Source organism: Strongylocentrotus purpuratus, unplaced genomic scaffold (assembly GCF_000002235.5).
Source record: "Strongylocentrotus purpuratus isolate Spur 01 unplaced genomic scaffold, Spur_5.0 spur5_scaffold_1, whole genome shotgun sequence".
Classification (NCBI taxonomy): Eukaryota; Metazoa; Echinodermata; class Echinoidea; order Camarodonta; family Strongylocentrotidae; genus Strongylocentrotus; species Strongylocentrotus purpuratus.
Window position 1 is genome coordinate 19158945 of NW_022145594.1, and position 26240 is coordinate 19185184.

At 36.8% G+C, this 26240-nt stretch overlaps 1 protein-coding gene across 1 annotated transcript in view; it reads right to left on the reverse strand.

The window, feature by feature from the left end:
• Window positions 1-25741, reverse strand: part of LOC581266 (bile acid receptor) — a 39277-nt gene extending 13536 nt beyond the window's left edge. Inside the window, exons 1-3 of the mRNA XM_030977784.1 lie at window positions 25564-25741; window positions 10167-10333; window positions 3237-3513 (exon numbers count right to left, since the gene is read on the reverse strand). Coding sequence (XP_030833644.1) covers window positions 3237-3495 — 259 coding nt within the window. The 5' untranslated portion in view covers window positions 3496-3513; window positions 10167-10333; window positions 25564-25741. The remainder of the gene's footprint in view (window positions 1-3236; window positions 3514-10166; window positions 10334-25563) is intronic.
• Between the last annotated feature and the right edge of the window lie 499 nt (window positions 25742-26240).

Consider the following 26240-nt stretch of genomic DNA (forward strand, 5'->3'; position numbering starts at 1 on the left):
CCATGGTTACCATCAGATAACACGAAACCCCACATGAAATGATACCGCCGTTTTTTTATTTTTGAATCTTAAGAATCCAGATCTTTTATGTGTGTCAGGATATATTTGGAGATTGGGTTGATTTTACGGAAGTCTTCCAACAAATCCGGGGGGGGGGGGGGGGGGGGGGGGGGGTGACAGCTCTGTGTATATGTGCATCGGTCTGATCAAGGGCACAAAAGTGTTACATATGAGGTGAATTTTAAAAGTCAATCATAGACTGTGGCAACATTATTTTTGTAATCAGCAAACATTATGCAACACCTAGCTCTGTGTATATGTAAGTATTAGTGTATACTGTGAGGTTTTTTGATCATCAAAATGATAAGAAATTGGCACAGTCTTGCTAAAAGTCACAAGCACTGTACACAGAGATGTGCACATGGGACCACACAAACACGAGGCATGAAAGCTGGTGTGAAAACCACAAACTTGTCATTTTAATCAAATATGTGGGCATTTGGTCAGCTATCAATCTATCTACCAGTACCAGTATGCAAAAAAAAAAGTCTACAATAATCAACCACACTGTACCAGAAAATAAATGAAAAGAGCCCGCAAATTAATTATTTATCTTTCCTATTAATAAAGCTTTATCAAGAGAACATGCATTTATGACTACCAGCTTCTACCAATCTGAAACCAGATGGTTTAAATTATACTACAGATTAAAAGGAAATTGTAGCTCTATATACCATCTGCTACTGTAATCTTCTCATACATATTTTCCCCTCAGTCCCAAACATCTTTTATAGGAATTATTAAGTTTTATAAAGGATTACAACACCTTCAGGCTTAGCTTATGTGGCAATCCTACTTTCATGGTTATTTTATTTTAGTTTTACAATATAAGTATTAAAGGTAATACAAAGTTTGGGTACGGGGTCATGAATTTGGTTCGAATGAACATATTGGAAGCATATGCGATCCTACAATATTCAGTGATCGTCGTTGCGGTTGAAATCGAGTCTAAAGTTATGAAATTGTAAATAATGCACTCTTTATGTTGCATAGCTCCCTCTTTAGGTCAATATATTACTTAAGGTACAATACAATGTTTCTTGACTAAAATCGACCGATTAGCTATTCCCGATTGGAAATTATATATCACAACTACATGTTCTGAGATTTTCATTGTCGCAGCTACCATTGTACGGCCGTAGGCGCTATTTGAAATTTATCAAAATTTACCGGGAGCACCGGTAAATTTTTATATTCAATTTTCCTCGAAAGCAGAAGTGTTTTAGGGGCTAAATTTTCTAGTGCTTATAATACATCCACAGGGGCATCCAAATATATCAAAATTGTAAAGAATCACTATCCAGCCAATTTTCAAAATTTCCCAAAACTTTGTATTACCTTTAACATTAATGACATATTAATCATAGAATTGTTTATCATCATGATCAATGTTGTAATTATTTTCTAACTTTGGAAAAAGACCATTAAGAAAAATCAATCAATCAAATCAAATCAAATGACTTCTTTTCAAAATGTATTTATAACCCACGATTGTCTTAAGAGGATCTTTATCAACAAGCTATCCATCACATTTTTAATTAGAGCCCCAAGGGAAAAGGCACCTCGGAGAAAAACAGGGGGGTGTGTCACAAAGATCCTACGTTGAACTTATCTCTAAGTTAGACTTAACATTTATGGAAAGCCATAAGCATCTTTGAAAATATTTTGTAAAAGTCATTTTTATAAGGCATAAAATGTTGATTCAAATCATTTTTATTTTCTATTATTAAGGAGATTTTATGTTTTTGATGAGGAATTTATAAAAAATCTGAAATACTTAAATTTTCACTTTCAAATATATTTTATTTTAAGGCTACAAATGGCTCTCTATAATTTTTAGGTCCAACTTAGAGTTAAGTTCGACTTAGGATTTTGGTGAAACACCCCCCAAAATGACTAGTTTTTACATGATGAAGAGGACAGCTGTCAGTGGCTACACGTAATCCACTGATCAAAGTGCTAATTTGTGGTTCGCATAGATTTAGTGATATCACATTTCAAACATTCATAACTCTCTCATTATTGGTCCCATATATTCCAAACTTGCGCCACTCTGTTTCTCTTAGTTTTCTGCTATCATTTGAATGAGCTTATGACAAAGGTCTTAGTGTCCTTCAATTTAAGTCCATGGCAATAGAAACATTCCGTATTGGTCAGGTGAGAGCTTCAATAAGGCCTGGCTTCATCAGCTCGAGCTTGCCAAATAACGGCTATTTTCAGACTCCGGATATTATCCCGAAGCTAGAAATTGCGTCTTCACCAGACCGATACACTCATCACAAACTAGCTCGAACGGGTTCATTTTTTGGAAACAAGACCAAGATTTCAAGGGATATTCTCATGACCAAATATCCCGCTAATTGCAACTGCGGGCTGATGAGGACGGAAATTAGCTGGATATTTTTGTGATATTTTGTGATTGGGATAGTTAAAATAGCGGGTTATTTGGCAAACTCAAGCTGATGAAGTGGAGATGGGCTGGGCATGTAGCAAGACTTCAGGACAATAGAGTGGTGAAGTGTGACGTCATCAAAAATATAATTTAAGAATTTCTCAATTCTTTCTTCATTTTCCGAAAGAGCATAAAAAATAATGTCCAAATGTCAAAAACCAATTGAATATGTTAAGTATTGTCTGAGATATGACCATCTGATTAAATATACACCCCATTGGAGCTCAGTGTTATATGCTCTGGCTCCTAACCACTAGGAGCCAGAGCATATAACACTGAGTTCCCATAGGACATATATTTATTCAGATGGACATATCTCAGCCAATACTTAACATATTCAATTGGTTTTCGACATTTGGACATTATTTTTTTATGCTATTTCGGAAAACGAAGAAAAAATTGATAAATTCTAAAAATAGATTTTTATGACGTCACAGCTTCTGTACTCTATAGATGGACAAATCGTTTAACAGAATAGCAACCAAGGATGGGAAAGAGAAGAAGAGGAAGGCAGAAGAGAAGATGGAGAGATGACCTAACATCATACATGGGAACGGCCGCTTGGACTACGATAGCTAGAGACAGAAGAGAATGGAAATGTTATGAGGAGGGCTTTGTCCAACGTCCGGATGAACTATAGCCTGATAGATACATATACATGTAGATAGAGCTGATGAGGACAGGCCTAATAAGAGGTGTTTATGAACCAAAGAATAGGACTTACTATCGGGCTGCATGCCGACGGAGATACACTTCTGCATCCTACATGCAGCACAGTGTCTCCTGGTATACATGTCCATCTCACAGCCTCCGTCGTTCATCATCTCGCATTTGAGGGTGTCCCGATGGCGCGCGTTCCTCCGGAAGAAGGTCTTACACCCCTCGCAGGTCAAGGCCCGGTAGTGCATGCCGTTGGCTTTGTCCCCGCACACCACGCAAATGAGATCAGGGCAGTCCGCACTGGCAGAGTCAGGGACCGACATGGTGTCAATGCCTCAAGTCTGAAAAACATAACGAAAAAGATTTCCAGTAGCATTATATTATTGTTTGTTGGGGGGGGGGGGTACACATTGAGCAAAAAATTATTATTTTTATCATTATTATTATTTTTATCATTATTATTATTAGGCATTTATTTAGCTACGCTATTCATAGTACACTATATCACAGCGCTTACAATAACAATATAACCACAAATCTTAACATAACATTGAGAAGAAAAAAAATAATAATAGCGAATCAAGTAGGAAATAAGTAGGTTTTAATGTGTTTCTTAAATACATCCACTGATGGAGCAGCTTTTATACTGGAAGGAAGTTATTCCATTTCTTAGCTGCTGCAACAGTGAATGTGCGATCTCCTGCCTTACTACCAGCCACATGAAATGTCAATCGAAATGGGTCTGCATTGGAGCGAGGGTTTGTAAGTACAAGTCGATACAACTCAATTTGCAAATATGCTCATTAAAAAAAAAGGTGGAAAGTCTTCATTGTTAAATTTGTTTATACAAACCGTCCATAAAATAAAATAATAAAACATCTATTTTCATATTAAAGAAAAATGAATGCTCAACCAGCATCAATTAAGATCAATTACTGAGCTTGCATAGAATAGGCACATTCATTTAATCATTAGAAGGTTGATTAAAGATTATAACAAAAATTGAGCAAGTCGAATGTGAATAAACACAGGGAGGCACGGTACATGTAGCTCGGTTGGAAGAGCAGTGGTCTCGTAATCCGGCGACTAGGGTTCGAAACCAAAGCGATGCGCTAGTGCCCTTTGGTAAGGCATTAATCCTCATTGCCAGGTCTCTCGGAGAGGACCTAAAACTATCTTTCCTGTGGTTGCTTACTAACATGCCTTTTACATGTATATGCTTTCTTAGCAGTCAGGTAAATTAACCACCACTACTACACTACAACATGTGCATCCATAAGATAGTGAAATGAAAACTAGACCAGAATGTAAATGACGTAGCGCTCATCCACATCTCGAAATAACAAATATCGTAAATTTTATGTGGTACACTTTTGAACTGGTCAAAAAATAAAAATTTGATGCCCTGGAAGGGAACCTCTCTTTTCTCCTCTTTTTAATCCACAAATCTAGTGTTTTCTGTGAGGGATCAAATTTGCAAATAATCATCCTCATATTTTGCACAAAACTTTAAAAATGAAATGAAGGAGAAGAAGCATTTTTTGTTATTTTTGGAATTTTTTGGAATAAATTTGAATAAATTGCCATAATTAATCAATGGAGCAAAATCTCAAAATTCTGTGTAAACTTTTAGTAAACCAAATTTAGCTCTACCAGATAAAGCAAATCAAATCGAAATCGGTCAAGAAATGAGGGAGAAGAACCATTTTTTGTTATTTTTGGAATAAATTTGCATAAATTACCATAATTAATGGAGAACAATTTCAAAATTCTGAGTAAAATTTAGTGTACCAAAGTTAGCTCTACGATATAAAGCAAACCAAATCAAAATCGGTCAAAATATGAAGGAGAAAAAGCTTTTTTGTGATTTTTAAATTATTTTTAGAATAAATTTGCATAAATTACCATAATCAATCAATGGAGCAAAATCTCAAAATTCTGTGTAGGAGTTTAGTGTTCCAAATTTAGCTCTACCAGATAAGGCAAACCAAATCAAAATCGGTCAAGAAATGCGGGAGAAGAAGCAATTTTTGTGATTTCAAATAAATTTGCATAAATTAGCATAGATAATGAATTTCACGATTCTGTGTAGAAGTTTTAAATCCCCCTTGTATTTTGTATATTATAGGAGTAAGAAGTTCTTACCGGTATGCAGGCTAGGGATTAGGAATGGGTTGCATGTGTGGTAGACAAGGTTTCATGTGCATTCTGTGTAAATTTGTGTAATGTTTATTTTGCAAAAGTGGATCAGAAGGTTTTTCCAGAGTTTTTGTTCACTGAATTTTATCTCTGTGTGTTTTTTAAACATTTTTTAACCCTATACCTATTTATTGCATAATAACTGGTATACAGTATGTATAGCATTCTGATAATATAACTGGTGTACATATGTATTTGGAAAGTTCATTTGACGGTCACGTGAAATAAAAAGGGGCCCGGGGGGGGGGGGGGGGGGGGGGGGGGGTCATCAGACAAGCTATACCCAATAATTTTTGACAGTGTAGAGGTGTGTTTAATGTACCTAGTACGTATGTAAGGAGTTTTGGCTTGAGGTTTGAGAGAGATAAATGGATTAAGATAAAGTTTAGGAAAACGTAGAAAAGACTGCTAGATAAAGAGGTATACATTACCCTACACTAGGACCCTTTTACCCCAATAGGCATGTTTTCATCGGCTCGAGTTTGCCACATAACCCGCTTTTTTATTCTATCCCGATGGCAAATTATCCAGATAATTTGCGTCTTCATCAGCTCGCAGTTGCAATTAGCGGGATATTTGGCCGAAAAAATATTCTGATAAATGTTGGTCTTGTTTCCAAAATATCAAAGTATTTAGGAAATAGCCGGCTAATTTGCTGAATGCGCCCGTCCGAGCTAGTTTGTGATATAAGCGAATCGGTCTGGTGAAGTCGCAATTTTGAGATTCGGAATAATATCCCGAGTCTGAAAATAGCGGGTTATTTGCCAAACTCGAGCTGATGAAAACAGGCCTAATGTCAATGACTCCCGGCACATTTTTTAATTTTCAGCAATGTGATTGGACACAATCACAGCATGTGTGAAGACCATATGAACAGTTAAACAATGAACACACAGTCCTCAATGGTTTCACACATGTGTTGTGCAGGTTGTCATTTTTAGAATCTACATCCCAGCTTGCATGCGTACGTGCTTGCGTGCCTGGGTATTTGTTTGTTTGTTTGTTTGTTTTATTTATTCACCATGTAAAATAACTGTTTACAGATAATAGAATACAGTGGGTTACATTGATATATAATACATAGTAGGAACAATGCATCAACAAAAAATGTTTGAAGCGCAACGTCCCTAAGTATTAAACATAGTTGATAATTATTAGGTAAAAATAGAACATGGCTTAAAATAAGACATTCGTTACAAAAATAAAACAAAATACAAAAATCATGCCCCTTAACGTATTTGAATAACAAGCAAAAACAATGAAATACACATTATCTCTTCTTGACACATTTAGCACTATACAACATGTACCTCAAAAGTTAACGATTATATTTTAACAGAAATATTTCCTTCATTTTCTTTTTAAATAACATAATGGTTTTACAAGCTCGTATTTCAGGTGGCAAAGCGTTCCAAATGTCAGGACCTACATATCTAATTGATCTTTGGGCTAAGGCGCTCCATGGTGTAAACAAATGGAAATCAGAAGAATGTCTGGTTGGGTAGTTGTGAATGTCTCTATTTAGAGTAAAATCGTTAAGAAAATGATAAAGGCAGTTCTTTTTTATTAAGTCGGTACATGAACACTGCACTTTGCATAAGATGAATATCAGTATTACTGACTTCAGAGTTCTCAATTTGAAAAAATAATGGGTCAGTATGATCATAGTACCCAGAGCCACAATCTAAATCGTTTCTACCTCTCACTTGTTTAAAGCCCCACTGCACTACTTATAGCTACTTGCGCCCTCCATACAGCCAACAATGCCTAATCGGTACCTATTGATCCCCCATGATGCCCTTTTTCGTATGTTAATTGAGAGCTGATTTGATGAGATAAACACCTGCCAGTGACCTTGCAGGGAGGTCTAATCCATCCATGCCAAACTAGTGCAGAGGGGCTTTAATATTTCACTAGAGGAGAACAGATATTTCAGAACAGCTGAATAGTATTGCCATCACATTCCTCTTAATCATCTAAAAAATAGAAATAAAAATAAATGAAAAACAGATTTGCTGATCATGTTTTTATCCTGTATAAATGTTTCAATGAATAAATAAATAAATAAATAAATAAATAAAATAAAAGAAAATTTAGGAAAAGATTACCCAAACTGTCATTGAACTGAATTGACAAATCACAGACAAATTTCAAATTACATAAATAACATAAAAATGTAAATTATAATTTAATCTCTCTGTTGAGAGCCAGAGGAATTATGTGATTATTTGTACTCTCCTGGCTCCCAACAGACAATACTAACTTAAATAGATTCTAGAAAATGTTGACGACAATCAATGCCATATAAATAGAACAAGTCACAGCCAAGATCTAAAATCAATTATTCATCAATTATTACAAATTTCAGATAAAAATTGTTTATTTTTGGTAGCAGTTATTGCATGACCTTAAAGTAGATTTAAGACACACATACGAGGGATGCCTTTTATCAAAATTCAAACTAAAAATAGAAATCAGAGTGAATTCACTTTATAAGCTTGATTGCGATTAGATAGCAATAAATTGTATGAGTGTTCATGAAAGATTTTAAATGTATCTTCACTTCTGCTACATTTTGCAAGCTACATACAGGGACTAATAATCATAATATTGAAAAAATATGCAGCACCTGTGGCAACAGATTACACTTGTAAAACTAATAGCCCTCTTAATACAGAAAACTCTTATCGGTTGGGGATAATGATAACGTGTAGTTTGTTTAAAGGTATTACAAAGTTTTGGTATGGGGTCATGAATTGGTTCAAATTAACATATTGGAAGCATATGCGTTCCTACAATATTCATTGATCGTTTTCCATGTTGAAATTGAGTCTAAAGTTATGAAATTATAAATAATAAACTCTTTATGTTGCATAGCTCCCTCTCAAGGTCAAGATATCAATTTAGCTATGAAACATTGTTTCTTGACTAAAATCGACCGATTAGCTATTCCCATTTGGAAAATATATATCACAACTATACATATTCTGAGATTTCCTTGGTCGCAGCAATCATTGAACAGCCGTAGGCGCTATTTGAAATTTATCAAAATTTACCGGGAGCACCGGTAAATTTTGATATTCATTTTTCTCAAAAACAAAAGTGTATTAGGGGTTAATTTTTTTAGTGCTTATAATACATCCACAGGGGCATCCAAATATATCAAAATTGTAAAGATTCACTATCCACCCAATTTCAAAATTTCCCAAAACTTTGTATTACCTTTAAGCTTCTACCAACCATCTTTTTCATGCATGTAATAACACCTCCTGTTTATCAAATCATTTAAAAACAAATCTGTAAGTAATAAAAGCAAGTCCAAATGTTGTGGAAAAAAGTTCATTCCTGTCATACTGTTATCATTTTAAAACAAATGTATGAGTAATAATCAAATTCAAATGTTGAGAAAAAAGTTTATTCCTGTCATACTTTTATGATGGTTTTGCCCCCCCCCCCCCTCTCCCCTCCACTCACCCCTTCCCCTCGCAGAGCAGTCCTTGTGATCACAAGTACACAAGTACATGTACATGTACAGTGTACTTCCATTTTACACCATAAGAACTTCAAAAAAGACTTACAATAGATAAGTCTCATGCTGCACACCTCGGCGCACAGGATATTGTAGAACAAATTAAATGGATTTGCATGTAATGTATACATCTAAATATCCAAGGAGCACCGATGAGACGACTCTTGACATCTCCTTGACGTGTTGGTTGCCATGACGACTGATGATGCAGACAGCCTAACCCACCAAAGTGAATCAGGAGAGATTATATGCCATTTCCTATCGCCCTACATATCGTCGCTGTTTTCACGAAGTGACGGTAGTGAGGAAAATTGTAACGCAAAGTGAATGCAATTTTTTTTCACTACCGTCACTTCGTGAAAACAGCGACGATATCTGTAAGCTTACGTTACTTACAATGTAGATTGTCCGCAAAAAATAATAATATTGGAGGGATTCCATGGAGAGAATGAAATCTTTTTGTTGCCATGATAAAGAAACTTGATCAGAAATCCCAATCCTCCCTCCTCTCACATGGTGCGATCGCAAGCCTGCTGTATAAACTAGATGAAGTATTTCAAAATCAAGATAATCCTTGTACAACTGTACATCATGCATTTTTTCTTCTCCTAACTAGTTATGCACTCAGGAAATTAAAAAAACAAAGAGACACATAAGGCCTGTCTTCATCAGCTCGAGTTTGCCAAATAACCCACTATTTTCAGACTTGGGATATTACCCCAAAGCTCGAAAATGCATCGAATTCACCAGACCGATACGCCTATCACAAACTAGCTCGGACGGGCACAAATTAGCCCGCTATTTCCCAAATATCAGGATATTTGGAAACAAGACCAATATTGCTCTGGATATTTTCTTCACCAAATATCCCTCTAATTGCAATTGCTGGCGGATGAAGAGTGGACGCAGATTTACTGGTTTATTTGCAATCTGGATAAAATAGCATTTTATTTGGCAAACTCAAGCTGATGAAGACAGGCATGTAATGGCTGAAATTAAGAAGGATTCAATTCAAACCATATCAAAGGGCTCGACACTTTACAGGCCCTCGGGCCACAGTCACACCAAAACTTGGTCCTGCCTGACCCTAAAAATTTCATAAATAAAGATTTTTCTATGGCTGAAAGAAGGAACAATTACAATTGATTTGCATTCTTACCTTATACACACCAAAACTTGGTCCTGCCTGACCCTAAAAATTTCATAAGTAAAGATTTTTCTATGGCTGAAAGAGTGAACAATATCACAATGGATTTGCATTCTTACCTTATACGATGCAGAGCGATTATTCTTTTCAATTCAAAGCTGGGATATAAAGTACAGTAGTAATATCTGGTAGTTCATCTGACGGTTCAGTGATTGTGTGCTCTACATTCTGCTGACATGGTGACCTTCATTGTGTCCAGACAGCACCAACGCTCCAAATGAAATGCCTATAGAAAACAAGGGTTAAAATAATTGCATGTATACGTGTAGTATGGTATACGTGTAGTATGAGATAAGGGTTTAAATAACATGCATACACTGTACATGTAAGTGTCAAAGCATCAAAGCCCCAAATGAAATGCCTTTAGGAAACAGGGGTTCAAGGTAAAGACCAGTATTGGAAACGCCCCAATTTCAAAAAATGAAATGGAAGCTCTCATTACCAATCACGTGAAAGAATATGTTTTGACTAATACATGATGATAACAAATTTGCCGGGAAACCGCCTACTAATTCATATATTTGGTAAATTTGTTTCTCTCATGGTCTGTGAGAGATATAGGGTAGTCCCATATACATCTTTCTGTGTATAGTGCTTGTAACTTTACGAAGAATGGGCCAAATTTCTTATCATTTTGATGATTCCAGAACCTTGCAGATGCTAGATGCTAGATGATCAACCTTTTCTGATCGATTCCACAACGTTTCTTTCACAATTCAATCGCATGACCATAACTGGTCTTTACCTTTAAATAACTGCATACGTGTAGTTTGAGAAATGCCCATAGGAAACAGGGGTTAAATAATTGCATACGTGTAGTTTGAGAAATGCCTATAGGAAACAGGGGTTAATAATTGCATATGTGTAGTTTGAGATAAGAGTTTAAATAACATGCATACACTGTACATTAAAGTGTCAAAGCCTCAAAGCACCAAATGAAATGCCTATATGCAACAAGGTTTTGAATAGTTGCATAATGTATTTTGAGATAAGGGTTTAAATATGTGTAGTTTGAGATAAGGTTTGAAATAAGTGCATATGCATAGTTTGAGATAAGGGTTTAAATAATTGCTTTTGTGAAGTTTGTGATAAGGGTTTAAATAAAAGCATATATGTAGTAGTTTGAGATAAGGTTTTAAATAATTACATACATGTATGTAAAGTAGTTTCAGATATGGTTCAAGAAAACACGCCCCACAGAAGTAGCTCATGCACTCAGAATACATGCCAGTAGTTTCTGTGTAGTTTGAGATAAGGTTTTAAATAATTCCATTCATGTACAGTATGTAGTTTGAGATAATGGTTTAAATAATTGCATTCATGTAGTAGTGAGAAGGTGATAGAAGGAAGAAACAAAGAATAACATAAGGAAAGACAGAAAGAGAAAGTGATAGAAGGAAAAAATAAAGAATAACATAAGGAAAGACAGAAAGAGAAGGTGATAGAAGGAAGAAACAAAGAATAACATAAGGAAAGACAGAAAGAGAAAGTGATAGAAGGAAGAAACAAAGAATAACATAAGGAAAGACAGAAAGAGAAAGTGATAGAAGGAAAAAATAAAGAATAACATAAGGAAAGACAGAAAGAGAAGGTGATGGAAAGACAGAAAGAGAAGGTGATAGAAGGAAGAAACAAAGAATAACACAAGGAAAGACAGAAAGAGAGAGTGATAGAAGGAAGAAATAAAGAATAACATAAGGGAAGAAAGAAAGAAAAATTGATAGAAGGAAAAAAAGAAAGAATAACATAAGGAAAGACAGAAAGAGAAAGTGATAGAAGGAAGAAATAAAGAATAACATAAGGAAAGACAGAAAGAGAGAGTGATAGAAGGAAGAAATAAAGAATAACATAAGGGAAGAAAGAAAGAAAAATTGATAGAAGGAAAAAAAAGAAAGAATAACATAAGGAAAGACAGAAAGAGAAAGTGATAGAAGGAAGAAATAAAGAATAACATAAGGAAAGACAGAAAGAGAAGGTGATAGAAGGAAGAAACAAAGAATAACATAAGGAAAGACAGAAAGAGAAAGTGATAGAAGGAAGAAATAAAGAATAACATAAGGAAAGACAGAAAGAGAAGGTGATAGAAGGAAGAAACAAAGAATAACATAAGGAAAGACAGAAAGAGAAAGTGATAGAAGGAAGAAATAAAGAATAACATAAGGAAAGACAGAGAGAGAAGGTGATAGAAGGAAGAAACAAAGAATAACATAAGGAAAGACAGAAAGAGAAAGTAATAGAAGGAAGAAATAAAGAATAACATAAGGAAAGACAGAAAGAGAAGGTGATAGAATTCCCAAGACGAAAATCCAATTGAATTTTCAATTGGTTTCAATTGGTTCCAATTGGTTTTAATTGGTCTCAATAGGTTTTAACAGATTTCAATGGGCCTTTAATAGGACTTCAGATGGTTTCAATTGGTCCAGATTGGCCCTATTGGACCAATTGGACCCATTGAACCCATTGGCCTAGGCCCCATTAGACTTTAATGGGACCCCAATTGGTTTCAATTGGACCAATTGACCTTAAGTTGGACTTCAATTGGCCCAATTGAAACCAATTGAAAACCTTTTAAAGTCAATGGGGCCGATTGGTCCAATTGAAATCCCATTAAAGTCTAATAGGGCCAATTGAAACCAATTGAAACCAATAGAAACCAATAGGACATAGAAACCAATTGGACCAATAGAAACCAATTGGACCAATAGAAACCAATAAGAAACCAACAGTATCTCATGCATATTCATTATTCCTTTACACGTGTCACAGAAAATACATTTATCATGATTTTTAAAAGCAAATTATGACAATGCACATCAATTTTGTGATTTCTATTTTCCTAAGGGAATTATTATTAACCAATAGATTATTTTGTCTGATCATGTTACAATTACATTCACGTTTTAGCAATAGATAATTATATTGATTATATAATTACTAACCAAGAAACAATGGGCATATTTAGTATATATATGTGTACGAGCCTGTGTCACTGTAAATGTTACTCTTGAATTCAGTTTAAATGATCTATGTGATGAAGTTAATGCAATTGAGATTAGAATATACCTAATTGGTGGACAGTTGCCAATATTGATTATTAATTATCAGTTTATCACTGGTTCTTCTAAGTGGATCGATTTACCAATTGAATCCCCATTGAATCCCAATTGAATACCAATTGGCAATTTGGAGTACAGTACATGGAAAGTGAAACAATGGGTACCTATTGAAACCAATTGGCAATTGGTCCCCATTAAAACCAATTGCCAGTTGGTTTCAATGGGGACCAGTTGCCAATTGGTTTCAATGGGGACCAATTGCCAATTGGTATTCAATGGGGACATTCAGTGGGGATTCAATTGGATTTTCATCTTGGGAAGGAAGAAACAAAGAATAACATGAGGAAAGACAGAAAGAGAAAGTGAAAGAAGGAAGAAACAAAGAATAACATGAGAAAAGACAGAAAGAGAAAGTGATAGAATGATAAAAACAAAGAATAACATAAGAGATAAGGTGATAAAATGAAAAAAACAAAGAATAATAAAAAACAAAGAATAACATAAAAGAAGGTAAAAGAAGGAAGAAACAAAGAATAACATATGGAAAGACAGAAAGAAAAAATGATAAAGAATATAACTGAATAGTAATAACAGTTTTTGCATCGGAGTGCCGCGTACATGTATGCGCATTACCAACTGAAACACACCAAAACATCACTGAGCTTCGCAGTCGGTGATGTTTCAGCACAAGTGTAAACGGGTGCACGAAACATCACGATTTTAGGAAAAGAGGTATTCGACAGTATAAATGCGTCTTATGTAGTAGTTTCAGATAAGGGTTTATGTGTAGAAGTTTGAGATAAGGTTTTAAATACTGGCATAATGTGTAGAAGTTTGAGATAGGGTTCAAGGTTATATGCCACACAAGAGTAAGTTATGAACTAAGAACGTATGCTGGTAGTTTTGGTGTTGTTTGAGATAAGGGTTTCAATAATTGATATGCTGAGTTATAATTGCTTATTGTATATAGTGTGAGATATGGTTTTGATTAGATAATAATAATAATACTAATAATAATAGCTCGTTCTAATACCCTTTTCTAACTGCACCGATTTTCATCGGATGCATCCGGACGCATCCGATGAAAGTGGCAGTTAGAAAGCAACAGAGGAGAAAAAGGCGATTAAATAGCCGATGAAAAGAAGAGAAATAGGCGATTAAATTCTCCTGCTCAAGAGCAGGAGAAATTCTCATTCTATCGGTGTGACACCGATGAAACGTGCAGTTAGAAAACGTTCGGGAGAAAAAGGCGATTAAAACAGCGATTAAAATGGTCAAACGTCGCAGTGTACGCGCGCTTTATCGTAACCAGCTGTGTTTGTTGACTTATGGTTGAACATGCTGCATGCTAGCTAGATGGAGCGCGGGCTTAATAATTACGTAATAATTCTTCACTTCCGGCAAGGACTCGCCACAGCGAGTGAATTTCACCGGCAGTTAGAAACCGACACGGGGAAAACTGCGGTTTCACCTTTGTTTACATAAGGAAAATTCAATCGGTATTTTCATCGGTGTGACTTTGATAGAGTGCAGTTAGAAAAGGGTATTATATAGCACTTTTCAGGACCAGAGGCCCTCACAAAGCGCTTTACAGATAAATATATTATTACCCCGGTCATTGGATTCAGGCTTACCCGCACACAATGTATGCACATTCTCCACTCCCTGGGGAGCATTTCAGCCAGGCGTTATTTTTACATGCGCACACTTGCTAATCTAACCACATTAGCTTTCGCATCCTACCGGGTACCCATTTAACACCTGGGTGGAGAGTGGCAAATGTAGATCAATGTCTTGCCAAAGGACATTAGTGCTGCGGCGGAACTTGAACCACAGACCTTGTGATCCACAGTCCGGCGACTTATCCACTCGTCCACAACACCTCTACAATGTGCGATGTACTTCTGTGAGCCCCATAGTGCTGAGGCCATTGATGTACTCGTAGTTCGAAATCTGAGTTTTTATGAATTTCCAAGTACTCAAAAGGATGTAAGGGCCAAAATAGTTCTCTTTCTTTCCCTATAAACTGACTCCTGCCGACCCCGGTTCAAAACTGAGTCACGTCTTTCTTCACCACCCGGTCCCCAGACGTAAATAACAATATCCGATTGTTACACATCTGTAAAAAAAACAATTACTTTACAAACACGTGGGCTAATTTGGAGGCACATCACATTCAATCTAAACCGACCCTGGTTCAAAACTGAGTCACGTCTTTCTTCACCTCCCGGTCCCCAGACATAAATAACAATATCCGATTGTTACACGTCTGTAAAAAAAAACAATTACTTTACAAACACGTGGGCTAATTTGGAGGCACATCACATTCAATCTAAAACAGTGTCTGAAAAATATTGAAGAACAGTACAGAAAATTCAGAAATAGTGATGAAGCGAGGGGAGGCCATACACCTGCTATTCGATCCAGTCATTTTCAGTTTATCCCCTAAAAAAAGGGGAAAAAAGAGTGCCAGCATCCTAGAGTAGTTTATGATTAGCCTAAGTTTGTGCCCTTGTAAAGAGAAAATGTGGTGAAAAAACACCTATTCATATTTTCCAGAGGTTGAGGGAAATGGCAGAACTAGTCGAGACACAAGTTTGAATGATGCCATATATGCAACACTTATTCTAATATTTTTCATGAGTTTTTTCATTTCCCATGTTTATACACATGGCAATTCTGGAGAAATAATTACAAGCGTGCGCCATCTAACTCGCAGGTAAAACTCATGGGCTATTCTGAAAAGTATGTTTATCTTTTATGATAACTAGTGTGACTTTCGTGTCGCGCAATTTTAAAACCTGAATTATCTCATGGTCTGTAAAAAAGTACCCAAATGACCATGCAGTATTTGTCCATGTCTCGTGGTTTGCATTGTTTGGGGATAAAGATAAAGACCAGTTATGTTCATGCGATTGCATTGTGAAAGAAACTTTGTGGAATCGATCAAAAAAGGTTGATCATCTAGCATATAGTATTGGTGGGTACTGCAAGGTTCTGGAATCATCAAAATGATAAGAAATTTGGCCCAGTCTTGGTAAAGTTACAAGCACTGTACACAGAAAGATGTATATGGGACTACGTGACACGTGCGTTATATCTATCAGGTCCAAATAGATATAATAATTTACCAAATATATCAATTAGTAGGCGGTTTCTTGGCAAAATTTGTATCATTACGTATTAGTCGAAACATATTCTTTCACATGATTGGTAATAAAAGCTTCCATTTCATTTTTGAGAGGGGGGTGTTTCCAAAACTGGTCTTTACCTTTAAGCCCACAGCTCACTATAACATCTTACTAGGACCCAATTTTGGAAGAATTTGCAATAGCATTTGATACAAACATTCAAACTCTTAAAATCGTAATGGCTCAGGATCTGGATTTAATTATATGATTAAAGCTGATATTCTAAGCAAATAAATGTCCCATAATTTGGAACCTACGGCAAGCATATGTTATTTATAAGTTTTTCAATTACATAGTATATCACAACAAAATTCTGGCTTCTCGAAATCCTTAATTGAAATTTCGAAAATATCCGCCTCTCTTCGCATAGCAAATCAGTCATGGCGCTGGTCTACTATATATGACATCACGTCCGGGGAAGAGTTTATTCACGTACCCGGATGTTCCATAGAAAGCATGTGCAGACAGATACGATTTTCTGCTTATTTTGTTTCAAAGGCTGAAAATCCTAATTATCATAATTCTATGTACAATTCTTTACCCTACCCTAATATTTCATAGTATTAATATCAATTCCCCTTTAAAAAATTATGACATATACATGCCAACGATGTGCTATTAGTCGATATTTTCACCATGTAATTTTTTTTTTTGGTGTTGAAATCGGCCCAGGCATGCACGGAGTGAACAGTAGCTGTCTGGTTAGTGCACCCATGCACAGTTCATTACCATACAGCGATCTCCCGATGGTTTCTTCTTCCTTTTTCCCATGTCTTTCACCTTCCTTGGCCCTGAAGATCCTTCATCTACCAATTCTGACACCGGTAGTCAGGAACAAGTCTTTGTTAGTTGTTTTTCTTAGCTGGTAACGTCGCTTTCATTCTCTTGCAATTGCCGATAAACATATAACCAGCGCATGTAAGCAGCAAGCAGCGCCTAGAGCAGCGGCCTGGTCTTAACTCCCGATTCTGCTTGCTTCACGAACGTTCGTGCAAGAGCCGCATCACTCGCGGATGGAATATCGTTCGAACACTAGACGTTGTCTAGAGGAAGCGCGTTTGCATGATCTCGGTCAAGTTTGATATTTTAAATAAATGTTTAACTGGTACTGTATCCTTTTTTTGAGGCAGTCACAAACATCTATGATAAGTACTGTCATAGTTCTAGGCCTATTCGTTTTACAAAACTGCTCCTGTACCTTATCTGATGACAAGATAATGCATCCGCCTATTCATACGTGCATGATTTAACCTTGTTTCCCAAGCAGTAAACTCGTCTTAAATCTCTACCAAATAGGTGAATATGAGGATATGAAAAGAAATCAGCGACTGGAAAATGTTGCTTCGTTATTCTTCATTCAAATGAAAACAGAAAATCCATCAAATATACTCATTAACAACAAAAAAACTAAGCTCTGACAGGATAGCATTTACGTAGGGATATCACTGCATTCACTCTCACTTAGCCCATGGGTCCCGTTCGTGACGTCACGGATAGAGGCCCGACTGTACACGCACTTCCGGGTTTCAGACTTACTGCAGATAGTTTGGTAAAGTTTACTCGCATAAATTCACCATTCTAAACTTGTTTTTGTCAGTTGGACACCATTTAGTGGCTGGGGATTAGCTTTATATTGATGTAATAATCTCAATATTTGGGATTGTCTTAGAATATCAACTTTAATAAAATCTAAATTTCAAGGGATCTCAAAACCTTCTTGAAAGAGGAGCAGCTAAATCGGCTCAGAATCGCAGTGACGTTAGACTAGTAGTAGATTGTCTAAGCTTGATGCCAATTCAGCTTTTCTCATGATTAGAAGACATAAATGGACTTAAATTCAAATAGAAAGTATTCTTATCCTTTTCCAACCTAAATCTGGAAGATGATGTTTATTTAGATTTCATTTCATTTCATTTTGTCTTTATTAAAAAAACATGATTAAAAAAACATATCATAAGACAAATCAAACATATAAATATATATAGAGAGAGAGAGAGAGAGAGAGAGAGAGATATTATTTTTTTAATGTAATTTCCATTTGAACAAAAATTTGGTAGCGGGAAAATCATGCAGTGTGTAGTACCAGTAGGCTTTATTACTTTAACACATGAATTGAATCACAATTACCTTGAAGTTGAAGTTCAAACTAAATGGTGTCGTTTACAGGTCACGATTTGTGCTGGTAAGGGCAAGGACTCTTTCTTTTAACTCTACTGTTGGATGTGAATGGGACGCTCACTCATAGAATAGATTAGACCAGCTTATGGTCGTTTTAATCTGTCGCCCTTTCCGAAATGCGGCGCGTGTATGATATGCGTACTCCCCCCGAATTCACCTTCTCAGGCTGTGTGTCCGTACGTGTATATTATAGTGTACTAGTATATGATTATGATATGTGAGCGAGCACGGATCATGTAGAGAACAGTCCAGGCAGTGGACTAAGAATAGATCTACGTATACATGTCCCTTGGCTAGTCTGCAAGCACAGACTCTTGTTTTACACTCTACCACACATCCTAAAGCCTTGAGCAGAGCCTAGGTCTGTCAGTCTCTGGGCCTTGTCCAAACCTGCTAAAGTACACAGCCTATGCTGTACGCTGTCAGCATGGTCTCACAGTGCAGACACTGTTACCTTACAGCAACTGACTAACGGGTCTTTGCCTCCAGACAAGATTCACATCCACTAACCCCATGCACGGGTCATAAAGTCACTTCAACATAATGTAGGCCTCGGTCACAACCATCGGATACAAAAGCCTTGTGTCTACGTTAAACACGTAGTTGTTAGAGTACATTTCAGGCCATAATGCACACGTATTTGTACTTGGTTAGCACACGTATACACAACCCATATGGCATGCATTATGTCAAGTTTCAATGTGGGAATGGAGTTTTATTCTGCTCTTGTTTTCTCCTCTTGTTTTCTCACACTTCCCTGCCCTGTTTAAAAAAAACTTGTTGTACACAATAAAGACAACATAAAAAACAACAGTTAACATTTATGGTCTTTATTTACTCATAATAGCATTATATTAGTGTTGTACTGCTTTTCCTGACGTACCTTTTAAGTATTGCCCTTGATTATTACCCTTGCATGCATGCAGGTACCTGGGTTAAGAGAAACAAATGTGGCTAAAATGTCTTACCCAAGGACACTGTAAGCAAACAAGCAAGGATCACCCTAGGCTCTTGTCGATGCCCTTGGCACTGTTGGAGTCCGTAAATTCTGGCGAGCAAAGCGAGCCAGATACGAGGCGCTTGCGCCAAGGGCCTCTAAGTAAATGATGTGAATTATATATTCATGACACCCGATTTCCTACTGAATTGTGCATGTATATGTGAATAATGTAACCACCGCAGCATTGCCAAACAAAGCCCCAGGAGATAGGCGGCCAGTCTCACTCTCACGGAGGAAATCCGCACAGAGTGATAGATAATACGTCATAGTAGCTCTCCATGATTGGATGAATTTCACCGAACTTCAGTTGGGTCGGAATAATCGCCAAACAATGAGAAACATAAGAAATTCAGATCATTTGTTAAGAGGCCCTCGGCGTAAGCGCCTCATATCTGGCTGGCTTCACTCGCCAGAATTTACGGACTCCAACAGCGCCAGAGCCACCGACAAGAGGCTAGGATCACCCCAGAACGTCTCATAATACGAGAGCCAAAAGACTACCCAAAGTTAAAGGTACCGGTTGATGTATATTTTTGTACGTGTATGTATACTTAATGTCAGATTGTCAAAAATACACCTTACACCTCTAAATAGGCCTAACTTTCATTGCTCGAAATTTTTCATGATGACATTTCATCATGATATACAGAGAAACCTGCCTAAAGACCACTTTTTTTGTCCCTAACTTGACCATTCTTTTAAAAAAAACTGTACATACATGTGTATTAAAGTTGCACTATATATATTATACATAATACTTATTTACCACATATAAGAAATATAATTACATTTTCTTATGTGCTAGAGAAGAGAAAGTAAAAGAATAGAGAAAAGTGAGATATAAATATGCTAAGCATAATTCCTTAAATGGATTGGGTATTTATCTTTGTCTCAGATTCTAAATAAAATCCTGAATTTAACTCATGCCGCAATCATAATTATAAACCTGTGGGTCAGTCAGGAATCCCATGACCTTTACAAGCCGATCGCCTGTCTTTATCAAGATATCTACGATTGGAAATCGAAACCAAATTTTGTGTTTGCCAAACGTTTTTCATGACACTACAGTCTATTGGGGAAAATGAGTGTGGTTAAACCGGTCACGCAAAGATTTTTACTTTTTTGAGGCACTTCTTGATCATTTTAAAGCACAATTTGTGTAGGGCTTCAATATTACACCGTATGACAGACACTGGTAGCACACAGGACCGTGCATCTCAGATTTAATGTGTTAAACGATGTCTCTGAAGGCATTGTTTAACAATGTTAAATCTGAGCTGACATGCATGGCCATAGCAAAAATCTTTGAGTGACCGGTTTTAACATACTCATTTTCTCCAATAGACTGTAGTATTATAAAACGAGGGAAACGCTTTCGGCGGTCTCGCCTGCATTACGTGATTCGATATGATGAAAACTTGAGGTTGGACCATTATTTATAGGCAGGGTGGCCCATTAGCAGGCCTCCAAAAAGGAAATCCTCTGAATATAATCAGCATTTTGAAGTGAATATTGACTAAGAATCATCAGAAGAATTATTTACTATTAATTGTACCACGATCGATAACTTGAATGAAATATGAACAAATTAATACAAAAAATATTAAAAAGTTTACTGACCTAAAATGACCTTTGACCGTGTGACCTTGAATTTGTGTCATATGATTTGTGATACTTGATAATCCTTGGGTACAATTTTCATGGAATTTGTACAAACAATTTTGAAAATATGCTAAAAATTCAAAATCTAACCGTGGGTTAAGTTTTTGATGTTGACGCCGTCGCCGTCACCGGAAAAGCGGCGCCCATGTCTCGCTTTTTTTAACGCAGGCGAGACAAAAACATTAGGAAAAAATTTCCAATCAATAATATTTTGATAATCTTTTTGACAAGTTTTGCTTAAATTTCTGTAGTCTGAACACAAGTGAACAGGACATGCATGAGGCCCACTTGCAAAAGGCTGACAAATTTGCCCAGTGTGCCAGGTACGTGAACATGTTCTGAATATCATGTTTGATAAATAACATGGACAGACGTGTACAGTATGAAGACAGAGTTTTTAATTGAGCAGATCTTATTTAATAGTATCTTAACATTCAGAGAAGATTGTCTGCAGTGAGAGCTGCCATGCATAAATAAGCTGTGTTCACCTGAGACCATCATACTGTAAACGTTGTTATGTTCGCAGTTTTTTGCATTAAGCGATCTCAAAACATATTCGCGGGTTCTTAAATTCGTGTTGCACGCAATTCAGCCCATTCAAAACACACATAAGAAGCCATGCTTATATATTCACAGGTTTTAATATTCGCGGACACCGACTTTAGCGCGAAATCCGCGAAAATCAAAGCACTGCCAAATTTACCACGTTAACAGTAGTTGAAACATCAAACTTATAACTAATGAACCAAGAAAAATGTAGGACTGAAATAAAAAAATAAAAAAAATCAAAAATTCAAAGTTTACACTACAAGCTAGCATAACCTGAAAGTTTATTGTGCATCCACAAGGCATGAACTGTAACTTTGAATGAATTTTAAGGCAAGAATTTTTAACCGACATCGCTTGATCGCTACCAAGGGGTAACCTCGCTATTCATAACGTGACTTGAGGGTCGCTATTCATAATTCACATTGAGAGACATTACTCACAAGGACCGCTATTCATAATACAAAATCAGGGTCGCTTTTCATAAACATGAAGAAGGGGCACTATTCACGATTTATACTGGGGGTCACTACTTATAAGGACCGCTATTCATAATATGAGAAGAGGGTCGCTTTTCATAATACAAGAAGAGGGTGACTAGGGACCCTCTTCTCGTATTATGAATAGGGACCCCTATAAATAACTACCCCAATTATGTATTAAATAAAAATAGAGTTATGGTGTGTGATTACTGAACACGCTTTACAATTTCCATTCACAATACCTCACACAATCATAATTCTACAGATTCAATCAGTTTAATTTTGGCCATTACAAGAAGTGGGTTATTGATGTAGAGTTGTAGACAAATGCTCCTGTACCCTTTACAGCTCATTTCATGTACTTATTACCAAAGAAGAAAAACAGGCCAGTCAGTCACTCAATAGTGTCTGAAAGTGGAGTCTAGCAAGTAAACAGGTTTCCTTGCATAATTTCAATATCAGGACACTGCTCGTTTAAATTTCACAGATAGGACATGACAAAAGGGACATATTATCTTTAAAGCTGTATTTCCAATTAACATATATATTGAAACTGAAATGTACATATTTTGGGGGTGGAAATGATATTTTGCAACACCACATTCAGCTTCTTTTCTTTCTTTGACCCTTTGCATTTTGCAATTAAGTGGTCATTCATTTCATCATTGTAGACTGCCAGTATGTAAAACATACGTAAAGTACAATGGTACTAGGGCAGCAACGATACTCAAACACTTGAGTACTCGCACTGTTGACAACTACTTGAGTACAATTTCTCGTACTCAAATACTCGGCCGCCATTTAAAAAAAATATCCAGATCACCTGGCACTGTCCAGGCTGATGCTTACCCGTGACCGGGAGCTAGCGCTGGCATGGTATCGTGAGTAAAAATGTTTCCAGCTCAATCATTGTCCACTCACCACTCAGACACTGGGACTTAATGTCTGGATTTCTGTTTGGACTCGGATGAAAAGTAGTCCGTCATCTTTGGTTTTAAAAACAGCACTGTTTACTATTATTAGTATTATTAAATTGGCGCCTTCAACTGCAACTCCAAGTAAAATCATGTGAGTTTCTGGAGACGGACCTGGAATACTTCAACCGTAGTATGGTGGTGGCAAAAAAAATATATACCGGTATGTATATTTTTGTATAATTTTTAAAAGAACTTGGTGTCCGACAGTATTTGAGTATTTGCCTGTAAGCCTGGGAGTGTACTCGAGTACCTCATTACACGGTTATGCACAGCCTTAATTTTACAGTTTTATCTGTATGCGCTTACTCCCAACAGCCGTTTGCTATTAAGATATTGATGGAAATACATGTAGCACGTGTATGCATGCACGTGTACTTGAATAATTATAAAGAGACACAATGATGAATTTGTCAGCTTTTGTGAAAAAGGGAGGGAAAAAACAAACCGACTGTGATGTGAATAGACCATCCACCACCAAAGAGAGGGACCTCTTTGACTTGAACTTCATATTATTAAAAAGAATTTTAATTAAACAACTCACCATCTGTATGCACTTGTTGTATTGCGCATTATCATCCAAAAAAGATGAGAAAATTGAAATGAAACAGGCAAGAAAAATAATGACTTTTAAATCATGACCATCAAACAATTCATGAAAAGTTTAGTTGATATTTGGTATGTTATACGGTAGTAGGGTATCTCCAGGTAAGAGTCACAGGCCAAAGTCTGGATACTATTCTGAACTAGAGCGCCATCAGTTTCAAGTCGAAACTAAATTTTTCCTTTTTCTTATTTATCCAAAACAGTATAGAGTAGAGTCTCCGGTTTGCGGCATCGCCCGGTTTGCGGCCAGGGGTATTTGTTTTAAAAATAAAATGAATATGACTCGATAATAATCATTGAAACCTACCATGGATTCCACGGTAAGTTCTGCTTTGCCGAAAACGTCCATAGCAGGTGCTCCTGTCGGTACGGAGTATCCGTCAGCGATGTCGGAAATCTACGGCACCAGTCGCCGATGAAAATTCCAGCAGGTGCTAACTTTTAAGTTAAGAGATCGAGGCATGACTAGATCAATATTGTAGCTCTATTTGTCCGATATTTGTCCGATTGGAGGTGAAATTTGATGTTTTTGTGGAAGTATAATGGCTGTGGTCTGTCTCCTATCGCAGATATTTTGATTGTGCCACCGCATGGCCAGTTGCATGGGGTGGCCGCAAACCGGCACGTAATTACGTGTTTTTCTGGTTTGCGGCGGGGGGTGTTAATACACACATAACATGCGGGATCGTGTATGATGGTATGTGTGCTGATGTGTGTACCCGCTATGACCCGATAGTTTCTAGTAGTACTTACCCCCGGATGGGATGATCCATTCGAGGAAAAGGTGAAATTGTTTAAAACTTGACAAATTTACCGTAGCAACAGATAAACATGAGAATTTGGGTTACCCGTAGTAATTTGGTACATGCTTTCATCGTGACGTAGCGCATAAAGCTTTGTGACGTACGCGTGCCGCAAACCGGTAATGCGTGCCCGCAAACCGGGGAACTCAAAGCATCTCGAAACGTGGTCAATGCTGACCACGCTGTGGGTCAGTTAGGTTATTTGTGACTTCCATTTAATAAGTAAGTATATGGACTCTTTATTGAGGGTATTGAAGTATTCTGTGAGTATTCCAATAAAAATAGAATTGGCAGTTCCCGCCGATCGGCCGCAGACCAGAGCCACTACTCTACATGTAGGCCTATACAGAAGAACAATACTAAAAATATACTAAATTATCTTTTTTTACAATTTTTTTTTCAGATCAAACAATGCTTTTGCATAACATAATAATACTCTTTCATATTAATTACTTAAGACATACATTGTGTAGTAAGCCTACTACACCTGAGGAGAGAGAATTACCATTTCTGACAAGAAAAACAACAAAAATACAAACAAAAACACAAAAAAAAAACTACCCATCTTTTCCACCCAACATGCTACACACTGTATTCAAACAAACACACAACACCCTCTTACACCCCTTTCTCATTACACTCACAACCCCCCCCCCCCCCCCCCCCCCCCCTCCTCCTCCTCCTCCTCCTCCTCCTCCTCGTCCTCCTCCTTACCCAACCCCCTCTTAACCCTCGATATGTATTACACATGACTGTAGACCTAGCTATGTTGATAATACTAATCTGCTAATGAACGAGTATGATGATAGGCAATCAGGCGAGTAGCCGAAAGGAGTCGAGGAGTGCTGTAAATGGTGTGTGGTATACAGAGCTGCAGAAGCACTTTTATCAATGTACATTAAAATATGTTAAGTTAGTGCAAAACATGCAATTAAACTTACAACTATACGGTACTTACCGATACAGGAGGGTGTCAAAATCAAGGCCGCATCATTCTAATGAAGGGTACGTACTGGTAAGTGGTATACTTGCAGCACAGTACAGAGCCTATAGGTCGAGAGCATGCATATAAACATACCTGTACCAGGGACTTGGGATACATGCAATAGTAGGTTATTAAAGTTGTTAGCGATAGATGACGCTCTTCAACCCGGCGCGAAAGAAATCCCTAAATACATGTAATTACTTCAATTAAGAGCAGCTGCTATACAGTAACAGTGTGTATAAAAGTGTACCTAACTTTGGTAGCTTATAAGCTATGTGACCTTAAATCATATTTCATTGTAAAGAAAAAATAATACCCTGTCCAATGATACCAGTTATTGACTATTGGGCAGTTCAAAAAAGGTAACTCCAGGATATGCTCACTACAAGCAAAATTAAAGATATTCTTTTCGTTATGATTTACTTACTCCATTCTCATCCCTTGCTTAAGTTAATATTCTCATTCAATGCAAATACACAATAGTTACATTTTATTTGGGATGTTATCTTTGTTAATGAAAGCCTGGTGTCAAATTCTTTGATATCATCATTTATCTGTTCTTGCTTGCATTTGGGTTCAGTAACATCTGAGATTTAATTCGCTATTCGAGACACCTTATAGGCTATATACGCGACGTGTAAAATGGTGCA